Source organism: Acanthopagrus latus, chromosome 23 (genome assembly GCF_904848185.1).
Source record: "Acanthopagrus latus isolate v.2019 chromosome 23, fAcaLat1.1, whole genome shotgun sequence".
NCBI classification, from domain to species: domain Eukaryota; kingdom Metazoa; phylum Chordata; class Actinopteri; order Spariformes; family Sparidae; genus Acanthopagrus; species Acanthopagrus latus.
The window spans coordinates 9,339,410-9,363,049 of NC_051061.1; the positions used below are offsets into that span (position 1 = coordinate 9,339,410).

The 23,640-nt window shown below is 42.1% G+C and overlaps 1 protein-coding gene across 4 annotated transcripts; it reads left to right on the top strand.

Annotated features, from left to right (window-relative positions):
* On the top strand, positions 1-23,640 carry LOC119014401 (SEC14-like protein 1). Of its 4 annotated transcripts, XM_037089532.1 has the most exons (21): positions 1-225; positions 559-647; positions 4,174-4,323; positions 4,462-4,593; positions 4,691-4,819; positions 4,923-5,094; positions 5,507-5,616; positions 5,802-5,991; positions 7,641-7,729; positions 7,818-7,888; positions 7,973-8,144; positions 8,672-8,806; positions 8,965-9,099; positions 10,748-10,999; positions 11,093-11,271; positions 11,474-11,575; positions 13,307-13,348; positions 22,815-22,917; positions 23,043-23,116; positions 23,332-23,401; positions 23,556-23,640. In XM_037089532.1, exons 2-17 carry the CDS (start codon positions 585-587, stop codon positions 13,317-13,319), a joined length of 2,094 nt encoding a protein of 697 aa, XP_036945427.1. In that variant the 5' UTR covers positions 1-225; positions 559-584; the 3' UTR covers positions 13,320-13,348; positions 22,815-22,917; positions 23,043-23,116; positions 23,332-23,401; positions 23,556-23,640. The 4 variants fall into 4 exon arrangements, with proteins under 4 accessions (XP_036945427.1, XP_036945428.1, XP_036945426.1 ...); XM_037089533.1 differs by having other exon boundaries at positions 23,023-23,401; XM_037089531.1 differs by lacking the exons at positions 13,307-13,348; positions 22,815-22,917; positions 23,043-23,116; positions 23,332-23,401; positions 23,556-23,640 and adding an exon at positions 12,253-12,571.

Sequence of the window (23,640 nt, forward strand, 5' to 3'; positions counted from 1 at the left end):
CCGACTTCCTGTTTGTGTGAAGGGAGGAGGAGGAGTTATCGGTCTGTGCTGCGGACCCACGGACAAACAGACAGACACGGCTACAGTACTTTTCATTTCGCCGTTTACATTAAGGGAAGCTACACTCCCTCCTCTCCCTCCTGGAGCGACGGTATGGACGCACCGAGGAGAATCCGGCAGCTGCAGTGACGCACTTTAAATTGAGCGGCTCGGATTCAAACAGCTGTGAGTGAAGTTCGTCTTTATGTTCTGTCGCTTCTCAGGCCGCCCGTCCCCCCACACACTCTACCCGGCCAGGCCGTCACGGGACAGACACGGGCTTGTTGTTTTCTTTTTTTGTATCCCTCTCAGCAGCAGACATTATGTTACAATGCTAACTTTGGCTAGCTCCAGTAAAACTTCTGCAGTTCAACCGTCACCCGCAGTAAACCCATTTGTTCTGAACGTTGACCCTCTTACTCAGCTGACGAGCTATGAACATCTCATAACAGCAACAGCATAATAACCCGTGTAAACTGCTGAACACTGCTGTGTCATGTCTTTGTGATAATCCACCAGAGGCTGTTTGTGAACCAGGGTCCACCATGGTGCAGGAGTACCAGTCCCCCGTGCGGGTCTACAAGCACCCGTTTGAGCTAATCATGGCGGTGAGTACTGTGTGTGCACATCCAGAGCTGTTATAAAGATAAAGGATGATCCAGAGCACTTGAAGGATATTACATAACTAATGGTTATTACTCTTCTTACAATGTGTTGGCTGCGACCCTTGCACTCTTGAAACATATTCTGCTGGGAATGGAGAGACGAAATATTAAACAGATAGAAGTTAAATCATACAAAATAGCTGTAGCCTTTTTCTGCATCCTAGGGTCATGTGTCTCGCTCTTCATTTACACACTACTGCAAATAAATGCACATATCAAGTGAAGGACAGAATGTTCTGTACAGCCTCTTCTCACCAAAGTCTGCAGTGAAGGCAGTAGTCTAGTCTACGTGTCACGCACTTTGAAATAGCTGCTGGATAAACTTGAAATGAATTCATCACCTAAAAGAATAAGGCTTACTTTCCATTCAGTTCAGTACCAGTCTGATTGTAGTTAAATGTTTTGTTCCTTTAACCGTCAAAGACCCAGACACATGCCGGCGGCTAGACATTGCTGTTTCTCATAGATGTTCAGTAGTTTCTGAGCTGCTGATCTTATCCATATTTTTCTAAAAACTCATGGAAAGGAGAGTTTAGTCCATCTGAGAAAAGTCACTTTTGCATCAGTGTCCTCTGTTATGATATAATACCCTGTCCTTTACTCCCTGGACTTCTTTTGGACACATCCACACCGTAACATTTAAAACGTCAGGACACTGATTACCTCAGAATTACAGAGTAAAGTACACCATTAGATTTAAGTGTCATGTTGTGTTGTCTATATGTGGCAGACCTTGCCCCCTTTCTAGCCTCAAACAGTGTTCTAGGGACCTTATTTTCCTCTTGAGAACAGCTTGTTTATTCAGTGATGGAAAAGATGAATTCTAAATTTGTATTATTACCTTGTTGATATCGTAAATGTCAAAATTCAACGGTGCTCCTGAATTAAATGATTTATGGCACTTGATGCTGACTGCTAGAACAGGGTAGAAAAACAAAGATGAATACAGGCGGCGTCTCAGAAATAAGTCAAGGTCATTTGTTGTTAACTGGGCTTTAAGGATGAAGTATTTGTAAAGATACACACCTGTAGCTCTTTAAAACTCATTGTGTGTGCTGTCCTGAGATGTCAGGAGTTTTTGTGATTGCTTTATGATTGCTCTAGTACAAAGAAACAACTACTGGTATTAAAACATTACTTGAATTTCTCGGCTGACTGCTCTTCTAGAGATACCAATTTAGCCGTCACAAGATTTATATTATAGTGCAGCATTATTCAACAGTCGTACCAGAGAAATCCATTGAAATAGCAACAGAGATCCTAATTTCCAAACATTTATTCACCATAAGATTAACTCTCTTTCCCTTGAGTGGAAAACTTCACCTGCAAACTGCCACTCCGTGATTTAAACTCATGTAAGACCGGGAGCTGTGTGTGAAGTAAAAGTAGGACAAAAAGTAAAATGGGAAGCAGGCTGTTTTCATCCACTTTCACCGTCTGTTTCTTGTCCTCTGAAGTTACATATTAAGCCAAAGACTTATGCAATAGCCTCAGAGGAGGAAAAGCCTGTGTCGCTGCAGTGACTCCTTCACCAAACAGGCCAAGTCAACACCTACACAAGCTTTATTTTTCTGTGAAACATCGTTAGCAGAAATACCTCTTGCATCACTACATGTTACTGAAAAAGGATCTTCAAAATAGGCCCTTTGTGGAGAGTAAATAGCAGCCCCCGTGAAAGGATCCAGGCCTCAGTACCATAAAGGAGAGCGCCCAGTGAATAGAGCTGCCTCCTCCGCTCTCATTTATTTCTCTGGGCTTTCTCATCAGCTCCCTGGCTGATCCTGCCACTGACTTACTCCAGGTTATTACCTTAGCTAATAGTCTTCATCAGTGGCCAGGTTACTACTTAATGTTTAACCAGTGTCATAGTTATCGTCCCTCTCGTGACACCTCTATATGGCATTTCTCATGTAATTGAAGTGGCACTAGATTTGTTCAGCTGGAGAAATAACCAAGCTATCTGTACATGCTGTACACCACATCATTTAATCAATATCGCTTGTGGAAATTTTAATAAAGCATTTTTCCTGCTCCACAGCTGTGGCCATCAGACAATTATTGGGTTGCCAGTGACAGTTGTCCTCGAGCACACTCTGCTCAGCTTTTATCTTTTTATGCTTATAGCACTGAGAGGAACAGGAAGGACAAGGATTTCAATTTGTCTGCCATCACTGAGACATTGGTTTTGTCGCACAGTGTGTCTGTTACATTAAACAGGTCAATGCTGCTTATTTACCAAGGAAAGCTCTCCCATTAATGTGCTTCGTGAATAATGCCATCATATTGATTCAGATTTCTCATATGCTGTGCTGTATCAATACAAGCTGGATATGTGGGTTGCTGCAAGACACGCTTGAGGGTGAATTCGGAGAGGAAAAAAAACACAATTGAAAATGCTGTCTTATATTTGTTCCTTGTCAATACCTGCGGTGTGTTAGCCTACTTTTCCCTTTCATCCCTGTGTCTTTCCTCGCTGGTTTCTTCTTCATGACACTTTTTTAACTAAGGATTAAGTAGACCTAAAATTTGTTTAGGACTTGCTCATTACTTAATGGTTAACTAGTAGTTAGTTTTCAATTTGTTCCTAAGAACTACTCAGAATTTTGCATCCATATTGTGAAACGTTGCCCTGTAATGTAATGGTTGGTTGGTTCCTTCCTGCTCTTGGTTACTAGGCAGTAGATTATCAGCCAAAACAACACTGCTATTAGTTATGTATCCTGAAGGCTGTTTTCTCTGGACCCTGAAACAGCCAGTCAGCGTCTCAATCAATATTGACAGGAGAGCCCTGCAGAATTTAGCCCGGACATGTGGTCATACAGTTTGCTTTGGGCAGTAAAACACTGAGTACTCACTGCTTGTAAAAACTACCACAGCTGTGAGCGGCTGCACTGCAAAAAACTCCATCCATCCATCCATCCATCTTCTACCGCTTTATCCGTTACCGGGTCGCGGGGACAGCTGTCTGAGCAGGGACACCCAGACTTCCCTCACCCCGGACACTTCCTCCAGCTCTTCTGGGAGGATCCCAAGGCGTTCCCAGGCCAGCTGGGCGACATAGTCTCAAAAAACTCCATCAAAATTTAATCTGCATTCATTTGAACTGTTTAAGCTGCTAACTGTTAGATGCATTTGAACCTGACAAAGAAATTAGGTGCTCTAAATGAGATGCTGGACTATTTAGTCATAGCAGCGCAGTGGCAAGTGACTTCTCTTATGGCAAGTGACTTCTCTTAATGGGTCCATTCAAACCAGCTTTCCTGCCCAATTTGAGAGCTACTTCGAAGTAGGCAGGACAAAAGCAAGAAACCCCAATGGGAACAGAATGAACACAGCCACTTGCACAAATAAAGTAAACATAGTCATGAAATGACTAGAACCATCATAAGGACTAGAGGATCTATAATTAATTTTGTACTAATGGCCGTCTCTAGCCTCCTTTCACATGTGACTCATTTCTTCCTCTCAGGCCTATGTGAGGAGGTTCCCAAAGTGCCCCCTGATCCCAGTGTTTGTAGACAGCGAGATCGTGAGTGAGAACCAAAGCAAGGATGGATCCACACTGGTGACTGAGAGGCGCTGCGTGATCGACATCGATGCCCCACGGCTTCTTAAACGGGTACCTGTCCTCTGTCTACGGTTGCTATAAGTTCTTGTAGAAATAGTAAATAGTTTGTCATGACTATGTCAGAGAGTGGGAGCTGTTGTGGAAGTGTTCTGTCACATTGTATGAATTCATACCTTTTCTTTTTGTTAGATCGCCGGTGTAGATTACCTATACTTTATCCAGAAGAACACTCTAAATCGCAGAGACAGGACACTCCGCATCGAGGTCCACAATGAGACCTTTTCCAGCAGAGTTGTTGTCCGAGAGTGCTGCAACTACACGGTGAGATTCATATAGCATGTCAACAGATGGACATGGGTCAAGTTAATATTTTGATGCTTTTATAACAATATTTTTGATTGATTATTCTCTTCTACAGGTTCATCCAGAGAATGAAGACTGGACATGCTTTGAACAGACAGCTAGTATGGATATCAAGTCCTTTTTTGGCTTTGAGAGCACAGCAGAGAAGATAGCTATGAAACAGTATGCTAGCAGCATTAAGAAGGTTGGCATCTTTGAACTAACCCACATATTCATCTGTATAATTCAGCCAAAGTTTACCACAGTGTCACATTAACTCAAAGTCTTGTCTCCTTTCTGTGTTGTAGGGTAAAGAAATTATTGAGTACTACCTCAGAGAGCTGGAGGCAGAAGGAGTAACTTACATACCTCGTTGGACCCCCCCTGTTGTCTCTGGCACTACCAGAGCAATCCCGGTGAAGGGTGCTAGGAATGGACTGGACAGCAAAGACACAGAGCTGGTGGTCGGCTCACCTGACGGTCAGCATTTACTCACCAGTCACAATTAAGTGTGGCATAGCAGTGATAAAGTTAAAATATAAGTGGCATTGTGGTATTGTTCCTTTGTGTTGACTAATTCACATTATGTGCACTCACCAAGGACTGAGATGTGTACAGGGAGTGAAAAATTCTCCTCTTCCTCAGTTTTTGAGTTGTTTTATTAGACTAACATTTTTAAGTGGTAAATAACTATTGATTTGATGGTGCTATGGCAGAATATTAATATATTGCTAAGATTTTGTTTAAAAAAATAATAGCAGTTGGCAGAATCAACTCATTTCATCATTTTGGCTCATGTTGAAAATACACTGCAGTGCACAGCTTCTCGTGTCTTCATGTGTTGCACGCAGTATACACTAAGTTTACACTGTACTTGTGTTTTGGCCCCCAGACAAGCTAGATGCTGACTACATCAGACGTTACCTAGGAGATTTAACGCCTCTGCAGGAGAGCTGTCTTATTCGACTGCGCCAGTGGCTCCAAGAAAACAACAAGGGCAAGGTCACCTATACACACACACACGCACACACACACGCGCGCACACACACACAGGTTTTTTTACGGAGCAGTTTGCTTACACACTTAAGTTGGTTGTGCTGCTCACATGTAATGCAAATAGCAAGCGTCCATCGGCTAAGATGTTAAGCGTTTATTAGTCATTTTGACCTCTGCTTTTTTCTGTATAGATTCCAAAGGATCAGCATGTGCTGCGCTTCCTGAGGGCCAGAGATTTCAACCTTGACAAAGCCAGAGAGTTCATGTGGCAGTCGCTCACCTGGAGGAAGCAGCACCAGGTAGATTTCCTGTTGGACACGTGGGAGCAGCCACAGCTGCTTCAGGACTATTACGCCGGAGGCTGGCACCACCACGACAAAGGTACTTTATAATTACTGCCTGACTAGTTTATCTTCAAATGATCACATTTTGATTATTATGCTGATTACCATTATTGTGCTTTTGTTTATCAACAGTGAAAGTGGAATCTAATCAGTGAATGTAAACATAAAAGAAGCAGAGAGGTTTACAGGGCTTTCACAACAACATGGAGTAGATCTCGTTTCCTCTGGCACATTCAAATGATGCTCAGGGTTTTTCGTGGGGTCTTATAAAGTTCGGAATTTATCGCTGTCCACAAAGTCTTCTATGGGAAAGTGTAAATTTATCAAGTGTTGGCTTGAACAACCAGAATTCAGTTGGTTAAAACCCTCATAACGAATTTGACGCACAGTGTACGTTATCACACACTTTTGTACACCTTTGTCATCAGTTCCCGGTCCAAGTTCATCCAGTTCTGCTTAACCCAAACTCTGCGCTGCCTCTGACGTCTCACTGCAATCGACATTCGAACCATCTTCGTTTCAACTCCAATGTTGAAAGCGGAGGTGCTTTGGATTTTGAACTGTGTGTTCAACAGGGTTATTATAACTATATTTAATGGCATTCCTAGATAAAAACTAAACTAAAACTCAATCACTTGTTAAACTAATTAAACTAAACTGAAATAAAAAGCAAACTGAAAAAATTACTACCTTTAAATTTGAATGAAAACTAATGAAAATTTAAAAACTAAACTAAAGATTTAAAAATGGTTTGCATAATTGCTCAGTGCTAAAACATACAAAAAAAATGGTGTGTGTACATTTGAACCATATCATTAAAAATTGAGGCATAGCACGTATTTTCTTCATACAACATTAGTCTATTGCTTTGGCAATGTGGTTATTCAGTGATTAGCTCATAAATTAAGCCCATAAATAAGGAAACAGCAGCGCTTTAATGGACGTTTTAATCAAGTGAGGATGTCACTTGCACTGTCTGTGCGATCAGTGCAATACTTGTGTTTTGTATCATCAATTACTTTGCTAATATTTGTCAAACATTGAAGAAGACTCTTGGCTCTCTATGAGGCAGAACAGAAGCACATATAAAGCATGTGTGGTGGACTGATACAGGCGTTTCAATCAAGCCTAATCTGATATCAAACTCAGTCTCCCTCTATCACTCTAAATTTTAAACCACCCATAACTGCTCAACGATAATTTAACCTTGCCACATGTAGGATCCACATGAAATTGTTCCAACTCATAAATATCAGCCTTTCAAACGTGCCTTTTTTTCATCAAGATCCATGCATTGTTTCCCAAGATAGCAACAAAAATGTCAAAAAATGGATGTGCTCCCTTTATTCTGTTTTTGTGTCGTCCTGACAAAACCATCACACAAAAGGGCACAGGTGAAATCATAACCTCCCTGCAGAGGTAATAAAGAAATCGGCAGGTTGGCCAGCAGCCAGTGTTTATATAAAGCTCTTGGTTTAGTCTTCTATATTTAAGTGCATATGGGTTCAAATCAAATGGCCTGTTAATTATTGACTGTAAAGTCTGAGCACCATCTGTTGCAGCTCCCATGTTTAAAAATGAGTCATTGCTTTTAAAAGCTCAGCTGATCCACCAGGTCAGAGTAATACCTGTGAAAGCCAGCCTTCTGCAGTGCAGTCTGAATTTCTGTTTGTGTGTGTGGTTTAGATGGCCGTCCTCTGTATGTTCTGCGTCTGGGGCAAATGGACACGAAGGGCTTAGTACGAGCTTTAGGAGAGGAGAAGCTGCTGAGACAGGTGACATGAATACATACACACAAACAGTCATTTCCATTTAAAATATCTTCCGTCACATTAATGCTACAACTTGATGAATGTGACACAGGTCCTGTCTCTCAATGAGGAGGGACTGAGGCGTTGTGAAGAAAACACCAGAGTCTTCGGTCGGCCCATCAGGTACCAAAATACCAATTCATCCACTGTCTTCTTCAGTACTTGCACATACAGCCATGTGACGTCTTATGTTAACGTGTCTGTTAGCTGCTGGACTTGCCTGGTGGATCTAGAGGGTCTTAACATGCGTCACCTCTGGAGACCAGGAGTGAAGGCTCTGCTGAGAATCATTGAGGTGGTGGAGGCCAACTACCCCGAGACTCTGGGTCGCCTACTCATACTGAGGGCGCCCAGAGTTTTCCCAGTGCTCTGGACCCTGGTGAGAATGAATGCCAGTATTTACATTTTATGTGCAGCCTTTAATGTGGCTTTATTAATCATCTGGCAGTGGTAGAATAGATTAAGTTGTACCGTACAGACACTGATATTGCAGAGATAAGTCTCAATAGCCTGGTGCAAGATTGTGAATACGAGCGTGTGATAAACAAAGAGAGATGAGCTGCATAATTATAACCACACAATATGCAGATACTCATAGAGGCAGATTTGATTACAGCCACAGCAGTATGGAATGATATGGTTTGGAGAAAGGTAATCACATTCATAAATACAAGTAGTAAAAACTAACGCTAATATGTGAAAACAAATCAAAACAACAATAAAGGCTAGAAAAGCAGCACAGAAAACTCAAGACAGAAAACAGATGCTTAGAAACACAACCAACCAGCCAACCTATTTTTTTTCTTAAACATTAATAATTCAAATATCCATGGATCAACATTTACAGCTCAGAACATGTGAACCTGCTGTTTTCTCCATGTTCTCTGATCAATGTCTTGTTTCCAGGTGAGCCCTCTAATTGATGAGAACACCCGCAAGAAGTTCCTCGTATATGCCGGTAACGACTACCAGGGTCCAGGAGGACTGGTGGACTACATAGACAAAGAAATCATCCCCGACTTCTTGGGAGGGGATTGCATGGTGAGGTTTGGTTGGGTTCTCAGAGCTGAACATGTTGATTTTGTCCACACAACACACACACACTGAAATATCATTTATACATCAAAACATATTTTCGTGTGAGTTGTCTCTTCTTGTCATTGAGCCTGAAGTTTTTTTTTTTCTCCTGCCCCCTCCAGTGTGACATCCCTGAGGGAGGTATGGTCCCCAAATCTTTGTACAGGACAGCAGAAGAGCTGGAGAGTGAAGAAAACCGCCTTCTAACTGACTCCATCTATAAGAGTGCCAGTATTTTCAAAGGAGCCCCATATGAGGTAGAGTTTCTGCTTTTAAATCAGCACCCAGATCCACATGTAGCAAGGAGAGAAGCTGTCTGAACTTTGCTAAAGTAGGGGGGGCAGTAGCATCACCAGGGGGTATTCAGAGAACATCTGTGGGTGATGGAAGCCATATTTTTGAAGTATTTGCAAAGGCGTGTTGTCTGCGACATTACAAAAGCTGCCAGTTTACAACTAGGCAACTAGACCAGATGGTGGTTTTCATAATGGGGATTTTTTCAACACCTTCTCATAATCATAGATTATCAAACATAGTAAATTACTCGCAAGTTAATAGTTTTTCACAGTGATTTATAAACCATTAAGAAGCAAGTGTACAGGTTTATAAACATCAATTGCCACTTAACAGTGGCCCTCCAAATAATGTTTACAGATGAACTACACAGTATTTATTAAACATTAACTTTACTATAAATAATGGCTTGATAAATGTTTTAAAAACATGTCAATCTTTGTTTACAGTGAAAAGGTTTAATAATCTATATATTAACCATTTATGGTCATTGTAAGTGTTACCAGTGTTCCTATCAGCGCAGCTCCATGTTACTTTCTTGGGAATGTGACATTGGAGTATTAGCTATCCTGAAATTTAACTAACATGATGTTTACTGTGTCAACTCAGGGTAATGGATGCTGTCTTTATCAGCTGTGGAGGCAATTAACAGTTCCTTGCTCTTGAAAACAGTCACTTCTACAGAGGATACACTGTAATATCACCATGACTACACATTTACACTTGTAGTTAAAGTAACTCAGCGCCCAGCATCCATCCATCCATCCAATGTTGTGAAATCAGACACCTCTCCTGACAAGCTGAGTCACAGCAGTGCTTCCACCTGACTGAAGCAGCTTGACATGAATCTTTGGTTAAAACTAGCTTTTGTGAAAAGCAGGACTGCAAGCAACATAGCATCATCATATCAACATATCCATCACCAGCCTACTATTATGATTATTAGAAAATAATGTTGTGCTGTGTTTATAATACAGATTTGCCTGAAAATATAGCCCTTTATAATCATTACAAATGTAAAGAAACATTTATTTGGAGCCTAGGCTCATTAGCAGCAGAATTACCAGTTCAAGAGTAGTCAAACAAACAATCTGCACTGAGAATAACTTGCACTGAGAGATGAAATCAAGATAAGTAGACTTACTTATCCTTTTGCTTTTTTTTCTGTGTATCAACCTTAGAATTTTTCCCGCGTTGGCTGTTGTATTGTTGTAAAAATTAGAACAGTTTTTGTTTGGTGTTTCTGATTATTTGTGATCGATGACTCCCTGCAAAAGTAATGATAATGACATTCCAACTGTCAAGTCAAATCACATCTGTCATGCGACACTCAGTGAAATTCTGAATAATAATCAACATTTTTATTCAGGGAAGATGATTAGCCCTAATTTTTTTGATGGGGGCTGCAAGGGTCCTGGAAAATGGATTGGGGAGTGCCAGTGTAAAGCTTCATCGTTATTAATTAATGCCCATGCTGGATTTTATACCATGGATTAGGCTGCCACCAGCTGGAAGAAATATATATTGCAGGCATGAAGAAATGTGAGAAAGGTGATTAACAACCTGCTGTCTGCTGTTCTGTGTTTCCAATCTCTTTACATCCTCTGGCAGATGCTGGTCGAGATCACTGAAGCCTCCTCCGTCATCACCTGGGACTTTGATGTGTCCAAAGGAGATGTGATTTTCAACATCTACCACTCCAAGAGAGCCCCACAGCCTCCCAAGAAAGACACCCTCGGAGCCCACGCCATCACATCCCTCGGGGCCGTTAACACCCAGCTGATAGACAGGAACTGGGTGCTGGGAAAGGACTACAGCATGGTGGAGAAAGCACTCACCTGCAGGGAGGGAGAGAGTGTGCAGGTGAGAGAGAGAAGATGGCCGACAAAACTTTTGTTTGTCCTTATTTTCTGTCCGTTGCATTGAAGCATTTAAATTCATCCTCCGTTCAAACAGGGCTCCCACATAACGCGCTGGCCCGGCTTCTACATCCTCCAGTGGCGCTTCCACAGCACCCCGGCATGCTCTGCCTCCAGCCTGCCTCGTGTGGATGATGTGCTGGCCTCGCTTCAGGTCTCCTCCCACAAGTGCAAGATCATGTACTACACCGAGGTGCTGGCCTCCCATGACTTCAGGTCAGTTTATTCACTCCACTGAGCTTATTTTTTTCCTCTCATTGTGTCACATTGTCTTTGTCTCTGAAGCTATGTGTGTATTTTTAAAAAGCTTTTTGTCAGATTTCTTCCTTTTGTACCTATTTACCTGTCCATGTGCTTGATCTACAGTGATTGGGTAGGTACTAACACTTAATTTCTGTCTTTTTCTGTCATTTTCTAGGGGATCCATGACAAGTCTGGAGTCGAGTCACAGTGGTTTCTCTCAGCTCAGTGCTGCCACTACCTCCTCTAGCCAATCACACGCCAGCTCCACCATCTCCAGGTAGCATCTGCTCAGCAGGTGTTAAAGGAAGCAGTGACCTAAAACCTCCTGACATATACTCCGACTGTGCCTTGTGGCTTCATAAAGAGGCTGTTTTTACCAGTACACTTAAAGGGGCACTATGTAGTTTTGGAGAATACATTGAGGCTCAGAATATTTAATAAACACAATTTTTTATTTAGTTAAATTTATTCTTTCCATAAGTGAATAAACAAACTGCTCACAGTGGAAAATAAAGTCCAAAGAACACTTTTTAAAGGGACTTATGATCCTCCACAGGGTCCGTCACGTAACAGTAATAAAACTGTCGTAAAACAGTATAAAACTGTCTTGAACTTGAAGGTTAGTTTGTCTATTCAGTCTTGAAAGCAAAGAGTTTGCTTATTTATTTTGTTTAAAGATGAGAATAAAAAAATAAAAATCAATGAATTCTGATCAAAATATTTCCCCCAAAGCTACATAGTGCTCCTTTAAATAAGACATTAATCTGATGATTAAAGTTGAGGAGACTGATATTATTTGATGTTTTATGGATCGGTTTGGACGGAATCACGCACTTGAAAGTTTTCATTTATTGTGCGTATGATGACTGACTTGTTCCTTTTCTTTGCTGGACTAATAGTAATGTATAACACATGCAATGCACAGTACAAATAACTGACTGACTGTATTTATAGTAGGTGTGTGTCCCATAAGTGCCATTACAGAGGAGCATCTGCCGGATCAATAATGCAAAAAGGAGACGCCCCACAAACAGCAGCTCTTACATAAGATGAAATGTTGCAGAGAGATTGAAAAGTAAAAAAAAGTGTCTGTACGGCACACACAGCTTCCCTTTCCTCAAGTGTTCACCGACCACAAGATGTCAGTGTACTCTGTGACTGGAGCTGCTCTTGTATCTGCAGTGCATTCACACTCTCACTCACTCGCTTTGTCTGGTTGTCTAAGAAATCGAAAGAAGGATTGTTTTAATAAAGAATTTATCACAAGAATTCATATTGATTTAACTCCAGAGTGTCTTTATGCTGAATTTAGAGAAAATAATGACTGCAGAAGCGGAGCTACAGTAGCGGGGAAGTCATTTGGAGTAATCATAGAGATGGGCTATTAATCATTTTTACAGCGAAAGGTGAGATGTTAAGAGTGAGCAGATAATGCGAAAGCTTTTCTAAAATATGCAGAGCGCTCTCTGGATTTCATGTGGTGTTGTTTTTGGGCTTGTTAGGCGTAGCTGCTGAGTTTTCTGAGGCAGCTAATTTGAATGCAATATTGTGCAGCCCCTTGTGATCTGGCACGGGGCCAGGCAGACTCCTGATTTACATAAAACTTTAATTTCCATAAACTTATCAGATGCTTCCAGCTAAAGCTTAATTGAATTTCCCTGTGTTATTTTTTTCTCTCCTCGGATTGCAAACTTGTGTCGTATTGCTGCTTATCCCAACGCAAACTCAAACTCTGGTGGCCAGCGGTGGAGCTTTCTGAGGGGTGGGTTGAATGGGAGCCCGACTTCCTGCTGGCGTGACAGTGTTGTTAGTAAGAGGAAATGCACTGACTTTGCCAGCAGCTTATTTAGTGATTTACTCAACTTGCTCTAATGACCTCCCAAGACGGACAGTGTCCACATAAATAGCAGCATTTCTCTCTCCTGATACGCCTAATTTGTGTTTAAAACCTCTTCTTTATGAGCAGTTATGTGATTTTAAGGTTGAATTATTTCACTGGCATTCACAGGCTTGACAAATGAGGTCGATTATACAGCTAACAATGGCTTGGGTAAGTAAATGTAATACTCACTAAATTATGTATCACATGAAAATGTATGTGTGGAGAAAGGGGAGGGTAGCTTACCTACAGCCATCGTTCACTCAGATGATTTATGGTTACATTATGAGTGTATTTTATATCACTAATACTTACATAGTCATAGTCACGGCTGAAACTTGGTTATAGAATTGGTCTTTAAACACGTAAAACTGTGTTGATTTTCACAACTCGTCTTTGATGCAAGGTCGCATTGTTTGGAGGCTACAGCCAAGCTTGCAGCTTTCAAAAGGCTGCATTCATGTCATATTGGAGTTAGTAGAAAGTGTCCCACTTGTGAACAGCACACACATCAAAGCCATTATTGTGGCTGTGGAACTGAGTCTTTCTGAAAGCGTTTCTATAGCCAGCTTGGAACTTTGTAGTATGGATGTGCGAAATAATCCATCATTTAAGATACATGCATTGATATGCTGCCAGCATGCCAGTGCTCTGTAATTTTAACTCAACAACACCTGTCGTCACACGCGGGTGTTGAGCTGTTAGGTGACATGTATGTCGGCGGTCACCAACACGGTTGCGATTCGATTTACCATGAAGCACAGCGGAGCAGTGCTACCAGCTAAATGCAACCATCAGCAAGAGCCTCACAATGCAACCACGGTTGAACACATTTCACACTTCTGATACAATGTACGCATCAACATTTGCAGGCAAAGCGATACCACTTGATATTTTTAGTGAAGATATCAGGACAGTTTTCAGTCTAGTTTGTGGCAACAGAACCAGGTAAGCCAACATGTGATATTTTTCCTCACCAGGGGTGAAGCGTAAAATTCTGATGGATTCTCCAAAAGGCACAGACGTTTATTCGGGTTTGTATTTTTGGGCCCTCCTAAGATGAAGGGCCTGCATACTGAGTGTATGAAGGGAATTTCATTCGTTCAGAAGGGACAAAGTCATAAGCCAAAGTATTGGACACGTTGGTGTGATGGTACATTGCGACCTGCTGGTGGAGCTTGATGAAAAGTGAAGAGGACACCAAAATTATTACAATTCAGATCCATCCTGAGGGGTACATGATTGTACCAAATGTCATAGTGATCCATCCAGGAGTTGTCGAGACACCTCACTCAAAACCACAAGAGTTGGTGCCCGATAGCTCCAGAGATGAAATGTCTGTGAACGTCCTGTATGTTTTTTAAAACTTCTCTTCGAACTAGATGGATACATGTTAGGACAAAACCAAGTGTCCTTTCTCAGCACGCACATGTGGTATAACCAGCCATCACATAAGAGTGGCAGTTAACAGTATCTTTAGATGGCTGTGCAGTACTCAAATCTTTTTTGTAGGTTTTGTGGCAAACTCTGATTCTGGATCCTTTATTTCGCTCTTTTTTGATATTTAATAACTTTGACAATTCAAAAAGAAAGCGGGGATTTTGGTACTAAAGGTCAGTTTAATGAGTTGTATGACAGGACTCAATTTTGTTGTTAATCTTGGATTAAGATTTTTATCTAAACAGTCAAAGTTTTATCAACCACTCTTGGTAGGAAAAGGATTTCTGTCTAGACATAACATTTGCACTGTAGTCCAGAACATGGATCAGTCATTCATCAAGAAATCTCTCAGAAGAAGAGACATCAGCTTCTCCTCCTGCTTTTCTAACATTTTGACATTCCATCACTGTTATCCTTTGGCTGCACCGAACATCACAGTCTTGAAGAAAGCATGTCTGAGAATTCAATCCCAGACAAATCTGAATAAAAAAATTGATCTTGTTGTGTAGCCCAACCAGAAGATGCTGGTTGACCACTGATGGTGAAGGTGTCAAATTTAAATCCCATTTTCAACTCTCCAGCCCGGAACTCTAGATCACATCATTCTTTTGTGGGAACAGCAGGGGAGGAGGCAAAGCAGGAGGGCTGCATTCATAATATTGTGCTAAAAGTGTCTTCTTGATACAGATATAAACATCTCAGCCTGCGCTGGAAATACGTACATGACAATGAATCATCTTCTCTCAGAAATACCAGAAGCAGGCATGGGGGTTGCCAACATGGGGCTGATTTTTTTTTTTTTTTTTGTGCAGCGTTTCTTTCTTGCATTTACATCTCGTAAATGTCAAAAAGCCAGAGAGCCTGTACTTTTCAAATTAACGGCTCATGCTCCGCTTCCCTTTGTCAACTTACTCCTTTTTAATCTACTTGAAAGAGCTGATTAGGCAGGACCCTGTCTCAGATGCCATGCTTGAATGATAATAGCACCTTAAAAACGGGTCAAAAACTAACCACGGCGTCCCATCTATTCGATCGACCTCTCAAATCCTGCATGGAAATTGCTTTTTTTTCTGACTCGATTTGATCACAGTAAGAAAATCTTATCAGACATAAGGTTGTAGAGGCTCGCTGCCGCGGATATCCTCATTAAAACCTAAGCTTGTGTTTCATTTGCTTCCTCCTGACAATCCTGACCTTCCTGCTAATTGAAAAGGAGAGCTCCGGATTAGTGCGCACTAAATTATTTTTAGGAGGCCTGACACACTGGGAGAGAAAACTTTTGTCCAGGATTGTTTGCGCGTACAAATGTGCAGCTTGAATCGAGGCCTTGTTCGGCCGTCACACGTGCGACCTGAAGCACAGTAAATGTTTAATGCCTCTTCCATCTGAGTTGTGGACCTGTCCATTTAACTAATCTCATATCGGCTGGGCTGAAATTCATTTTCTGACTTGATGTACTACAGGGCCCGATTAATATGTCCACAAACAAATAGATACAGTCACGTCTATTTATCTCTGATGCTTCGCACATTGATTTTCCCTGCATCAAGAGACACCATCAATCTAGCTTCAATTTAGGCCAATTCCTGAGCACTGCCCTCATTTGCAATGAACTGTCAAGGCTCTGCTTAACTCATAAGTCGTTTTCATCGGTTTCCAAACATCAGACCTGGTTTTATTTCTCTAGTGTTTCCTTGGCTCGCTGACTCCTACAGCTGACATTTCCATTGCTCTCACTCGTCAAGTGCTCACTGAACCGTGGGGGTCAATACGGGCCTGCCCTTCCTAAATGTTACAGGGACACACATTCATCCATGGGTGACTTGGAGGGAAAACCAAACTCACCCAGCTAGAAGCGGGTACACAGGGTGTCGCACAAAATCATTACGTCAAGTACTTTACGTCGATGTAACTCATAAATCTGAAATATCTTTCGCATGTCAAATCAATACAGACACACAAAGTAACCTGTCACAGAAAAAATAAATTAGATTCTGTACGCGTGGCTGAGGCCTGCTGCAAAACACAAACATGATCCAGGATGTTCAGTGGTCGAGGCAGAGCCAGTCAAAAGTAAAATGAGTTTCAAATAATTGATAAGTTTGTTTTGTACAAACATCAAGCTCTTTTTGTGATACAGAGCATCATACTAAATTCATATAATTACAAATATGAGGAGAAGGTTTATATAGAACTAGATACTGCGTGAAAGATGGCGCCTGTTCAATCCAATGAGAAACACACTCACTTGGTGCATCTGCAAAAAACGCTTCCTAGCTTCTGGGTGTACATCCTGGTTATGTGGCCCACTGAATATGCCCATAGATACTATACTGGGATTAAATATCTTTTAAAAAGGCAAGTTTTACCAATATAAAACCTCCATAGATTCAAATTTGGTAACAGAAAGAGTCAAACTTGACTTCGTTTGCAGTCCGAGATGTCCTGTCAACAGTCTTTTGGATGCCTCTTTCTTTTTTGGGCCACAGGGGAATTAGATGCTTCAATAGAAGATGTTAGATGTATCAAAATTTGGTTCAAGTGGCTGAAAAGACTCATTTTTGTGTTTCCTTTGGAAAAAGGGATTAATTGCTAGCCACCATAAAAACAGAAGAAGATTAAGAAGATTAAGATCATTTGTTTGGAAGAATCATTTTGATGAGTAAAATCCAAGGTTGAAGGTGTGAAGGTTTGCTGTAAGAGCCTCCATTGGGAGACAAAAAAAAACAGCTTGCTTTAACTAGTTAATAGTGAGACTTATTACACTATAATGGCTAAAGAAGTAGATATCGTCAATGAAAACTTTGGTTATGTTGATAAAACTAGCTAACATCAAGTTATAGACAATATCTAAATATTTAAGCCCCACTTATTGTACAATTAATGCATTTTCCTGAGGACATTAACATGTCACTAGGTTCAGGGCCTGGTCATTGTGCTCAGTGGCTCATGTTAAACGCTCCTCTTATCTCTATAATTGCACTGATTGCAACTGTGCTCTTCATGCTGTGTCAACAATTTCTACTGTGAAAATGAAATATAATGCGCTGAAATGTCATGCTGAGTGTCTTACCAAAGTGACAGATGACATCTTCCACCTGCCTGTTGGTCCATGCCCCTCAGCATTAGTTCAGGTTAGATGTAATCATGGCTCGAACATAGTAAGCAGTCTGTAGTGATTACACGAAGACTGTCTCCAGCCGCGGAGAGTAAATGGCGGCATTTAAGGCCTCCATCCTCTTACCCGGCAAGCTTCGCCACCCCTCAAGGAGCACAGGTTTGCCTCGCTGACAGGCAGAGAGGCTGGCAGGAATACCCAACACACTTGAATGATGTGGGCGCCTGCTGAATGAAGAATAGAGTGAGTGTGAGAGAGGAAAGACAGAGATAGACAGATGGAGAGAGCGCGATAAAGGCATGGAGGTGCGATTAGGGACAAGGGGAGCAGGGCGATCAAGGCTGCCATCTTGTCTGCTAGTCCCCTTTTTATCCATTCAAAGTCTGAAGAGCAGTGAGTATACTCGAGTGTGACGGGGCTGATCAATAGAACGATCGAAACTAACTACTATTTTCATCAGCAGTTAAACTTGTGATTTTTTTCTCGGTTGATCATTTGGGCTACGACGTTAAGAAAATACAGAAAGAGGTCAATTCAATTCAAGATCAAAGGCGATGTTACCAACTTGCTTGGAACACATGTAGACTTGATACTTAGCATTTAGATTGATCACTTAGATTTAATATTTAACAATTAGACTTCGATCAAGCATTTACATTCAACATCGTGGCTCAACAAAATGTGGGTGATGGAACTCGAGAATTAATTTCGATAAATTCCTCAGGCCATCAGTCGTTTATCACGACAACAATTATTTCGGTCAAGCTCCTCATGGACTGTCACGGTTGTTTCCTAGACCAAACTTTACTTGAACGCGCGGATCATCAGGGTGTTTTGTCAAAACCTATGTCTAAAACTGACTCACAGAAAATGCAAAGTTCAGCTCTATTTTACGACCAGAACTCAGAAGTCTGCTGCACTTTAAACAAGAGAGACACGCTACCCACAACCAGCCTGCTCTGTGCCGCGTGTTGTTTCGGATGATCCGGTACAGATGCAGTGAAGCAAAGAACAGGAACGGATGACAAGCAGAGCCAAACTGTCTTCTGTGGGAAACATCTCCTGGCACCGGTATCTGCCGCTCTCTCTTTCTGTCTCTCTCTCCCTCGCATTATGAGGTAGTTACTGTAAGCCAGGCCCATAAGCGATCCCTTGATGCATGCTGGCACTGCACCACTCACCAGGCTGTTTGAGGCCTCGTAGTCTTTCCCAACGTGTTTGAACTACCTGCTTCACTGCGCTATGAAATTAAAATAAACTACTGTCACCGTAAAGGGGTGCCGCAATTCTCTGGTGACAATAAGGCCTTTATCATTTTCAGTCTTGATTGCAGGACATTAAAGCTGGTGGAGGACATCGAACGGCTGATTGGTCCAAAACCGGCACGCTGTAACTGTGCATGGCTCAAGTTCTGAGGAAAATCAAAAGCTTCTGTGGCAAGGCAGCCGTATGGTTGAAGCCAATAAGCATCGTGTGAAATGTGCTTGAAATGTTATTAAAATCTGACTCGTGACTTGAAGCAGATGATGTTCCTTTTGAGGAATATATTGACTTGCTTTCTTGTGGAAAGCAGCTGGTTGGCATAGTTCAGCATGACGACTTGAAACAGAGCGACACTGCTAGCCTGGCTCCATCCAAAAGTAACAGAGTCCACCCACCAGCACCTTTAGAGAGCTCACTTATTAAAATGTTGTACCTTGTATGTTGTATCTATAAATAAATCCAAAGGGTACAAATGGTATCTGCCATTCCACAGGGGCAGTTATGTGCAGACCATTTTTTGGCCTGGAGCACTAACTTTCCAGACTCTCTGCTGGCTGCCTAACCAACTGCTCAGAGCCAAATATTGTCTCTAGGCTAACTGACTGCTGGCTCATGCTCACTGACTGTAAAATATGGACAGAGCATCCAAAACTGGAAAGTGAAGCCAATGCAGAAGTTCCTGTGTAAAGCCTGCATTCTTTCTAATGGCCAGCAGGGGAGAACTCCACTAGAGAATACTGACAGCTACATCAGAATGCTGTTTGTTGATCTCATAAAGCTGATTGAAAAAAAATATATATATCACATATATATAAATATGTATTACGCTCTAATGCCCAATCAGTTCAGATTGGCAGTGACACCTCCTCTACTTTAGTGCTCCCCACTGAAGCCGCCAGGGCTGTGTGCTCAGCAGGATGGACAGTTTTAGGTTCCTGGGAATCAGAACTTAGCTTGGTCATCGCACATCTTCATGCATGGCTCAGGACAGGAAGACTCTACACTGGGTGATTAAAACCACCCAGAGCATCACTGCTAGGTACCCATCTGCAAAGCATCAGTGGCATCGGTAAGGTAAGATGTCTGCACAGAGCCCAAAGGATACTTAAAGGCTGGTCACCCTGCTGCCATCTGGCAAAAGACACAGAGGTTCATGTTGCCATAACACCAGATTGTGGAGCAGCTTTGTAACACAGGCTGTGAGACTCTATCTTTTCTCGCTCTTACCTCAGTTAAATGAGTGTAGCATCAATCTTCTCCAGTAATTATGATCAGAAAATGAAATGTCGAACCGTTTTTATTAACATGTTAAGTCCTTAATTTTCAAATGTTTGTGCTGTTTTCCAGTATACTGTGCTGCTGCAAGTGTACAGTAAGTATGTCATTTATAGATTTACAGGGATTTGTTTGTGCTACAGGCAGCAGCAGATGTAGAGAAACTTTTGACTTTCCAGCTGGGCTGTTTGGGGGGAAAATGGCTCAGGTGGTAGAGCGGGTCTTTCGCTAATCAGAAGAGCCGTGGATCAGTTCTTGGCTCCCCCAGCTGAGCGCTGAAGTATTCTCGGGCAGGATACTGAGCCCTAGATTGCTTCTAGCATGGCAGCCTGCCATCAGCGTATGAGCGCGTGTGAAGGGGTTGTAAAATACATTCGAGTGGTCATGTGCTGGTCCTTTGCCTTAACATGAATGTCCACTCAACATTTACAGGCTGCAGAGATGAGATATGGACCTTGACAGGTCCGTCTATTGTATGTGCCGGGGGGGAAACTCATCACCTGTCAGGGCCTAAATCACTGTAGGCTGACGTGTTAGCCACGTTTGTTGCCTCCACTTCTTTATTTGGATATTGAAATGAACAGTTTTTCCCTCAGCGCAGTCACACGAGGCTGACAGTCGCAGGGAGTCGCAGGGAAATGTGTGACAGCGATGAAGGCTCTTACCATCACTCCCACCCGTGGCTCATCTTCTCTCTGTCTGTCCTCCTGTGTGGTGTGGTGCGAAGGCATTGTGGTTATAATTGCCTTCAAGACTGGCTTAGGCTCAGGACCAAGGATCTTTCAGCTGTGATCTGTTAAGCCTATTACATACTTGTTGCGTGAAGACACACAATCCTATGTAGATGTGTGCGAGAGCCAATTTGTGACACTTGCTTTGGCAATCGCCGCATCCCGTCTGCCCTGCCTAAGTCTTTTGTTCTTTGGATCATTAGCACTTCAATACAGAATAGACACAAAATGAATTCCGAGGGCTTTGATTGTCAGATTCAGCTAGTGGTGGCAGTGGTCTCACTGGGCAGGATAAGGCAAACAAGGAAAACCAGCAGGAAGGAAAAGTGTCTGATGTGTCGGAGGGTGCGGCGTGACTGTCACTGGCAACGCTCACTTTGATCTCACAATACACATGAAATTGCACACGATTAAACTGCAGACTTGTTGATGTGACTATTGTACTGAATAAAGTTTTAATAGAAGTAGTTCCAGCTTCAACTCTCAAGTCAGATAGCAACAGAAGCAGATCATATGATCGAGGGAACAGACCTTACGGGAAACGGCCCTAATGGTCGATCTGTTGCGAAAAAGATCTGGTGCCAAATATGTTTGGACAGTTTGAAACAGTAGTCTGCTGGCAGAAAAACCTGTCAGAAATCCCACCCGCCACAGCTTCCCTGATGACTGACATGCTTGCAGGCTTCATTTGATGACTGAACGGGGCTTTCGCGCCATTACAAATATCCAGTTAAAGCTGATCCTAAACCTAATGTTCATCAAAAGAACCTATCATTACCTCGTATGGCCAGAACATTTATGGCCTCTTCATGTGAAGCAATTCGCAGTTAAATGTACAGGCCACATCCAGAGCCTTGTAAAGTAACTGTGGGTATGTCAATTGAACTTCTTTTCCCAATGAAGCGATGTTACAGACAGCCAGTGGGGTTACAAGTGCTTTATTAAACCCAGTGAACTGGCTCGTAAAACATCACGTGTCAAAGAGCTGCGAGGGGTGACCTTGTAATTAACTAACAGGTCTTGCATGATACCTTTGAGCATAGTGGCCGACTCAACCTTGTCTTGTTTATCTCCAAATCACCACCTTAAGGCTTTAGATACTGTCGAACTCTCGAATGACGTTCAAACATGTCACGACTGGATCTTTGGATTGGCAATCAGGAAGGACACTTCTTATTCGTGCTGTGAAGAGTTAGTTAATTTCTGAAAAAATGTCCAAGTTAAGACGTTAACCAGGGAAATTTGGGAAACTTAAACATACAAAAGCAGCACTAGGTTTTATGAAATATTTTGGTTAAAAGTGGCACTGCTACTTGTACGTCCTGTTTTGGCGGAACGCTGGCAGATGGCTCTATCCTAAAAAGCCTACAAGTAGACACTGCAAAATGTGCTAAAATTACTGATATGTTTGCCATTGCCACCAGAAGTTCAACTGCGGCAGCGGGTGCAGGGCCGGAGAAGGAAGGAGAATTAGCTACTGAGGTGGATTTGGAGGAGGAGGAGTGAGACATGACCCAGCAGGGACAGATTGAGGAGGAGGTCAGAATAGCTACTGTCAGCCCAGTAAGAGGTAGATAAACTGTTAGCAGAATGAAGAGCGGGAGGGCGGAGGGCCACTGAAAAGGATGCCCTTGTGTCCCTTGATACTGACACAGTGATTGACAGAGAAGAGTGAATTAATGAAGAAACTACTTTTGTAAGGTGAGATGTAAGATAAATGAATAACACTGTGTTAGATTAGTGGATTTAATTACATTTTTTGACAGAAAGTAATGTGATTATTGCTTTGCTCTCTGCTCTCTCCTCTCAGGGTGCCCTTGCTGCTTTCAGTTGTTCAAGTTCGTATCATTCAATTTCATTGCCTCGTTCGTTCTTGAGGATTATCGGAGGGCCATTCAGCATTTGCTCAACCAGTATGTACAGTGTATCAGACTGCTGTCTGGCTCTGTGTCTTTATTTTAGTCATTTGTCCTGTTGTAATGCAATTGGTGTGTATCACTCATTTTTTCGTCTGTCAGACTCTCTCTCTCTCTTTAAGGCTGCCCTGCCCCCCTGGATGTTCCAGGGATGTGCCTTTCACTGGTGTGGACTTCACAGGCATTCTTCACATTTGTATGTTCACTATACTGTATGCTGTTGTTATGTGTTCTTGCTGACATCCACCTGGATGGCCATACAGCCTGCTACTTTTACAGAGTGACTGTCATTAATGCAACCATCTATAATAATCTATAATACATTTTTGGAAACAGTCTCAACAGTATGGGCATATTTGGAGTGAAGGTTTGCCTTTCCCTGCTGTGGAGTTTACATGTGTTTAATTCTAGAAGAGACGGTATCAGATGAATCTTGCATCTCTGACCACCAAGGTCCATGCAGCCTTTTGTCTCAGCCTATGTAAGTACAAAATAAGCCATCATCTCTCTGTTCACCTAAACATTATTTAAACTATACTTTAACTGATCTCTGCTCTCTGTCTTTCCTTCGTCTGCCTGTCTCTGCATCTCCATCTCTATCTTTCTCTCACTCTCTCTGATTTTCATACTTTAAGGTGCCACTTTGGTGAGGAGCTCTTTATTTTACATGGATATATGGTCTCACTGCGGGCATACATTTCATTAAACACTGAAAAGACA

Bases quoted from the DNA above. Each gene is read 5' to 3' on its own strand.
- LOC119014401 (XM_037089531.1), top strand. From the start codon at position 585: ATGGTGCAGGAGTACCAGTCCCCCGTGCGGGTCTACAAGCACCCGTTT. The intron at 4,324-4,461 runs GTACCTGTCCTC...TCTTTTTGTTAG, and splicing joins CCCCACGGCTTCTTAAACGG to ATCGCCGGTGTAGATTACCT. The intron at 7,730-7,817 runs GTGACATGAATA...AATGTGACACAG, and splicing joins AGGAGAAGCTGCTGAGACAG to GTCCTGTCTCTCAATGAGGA.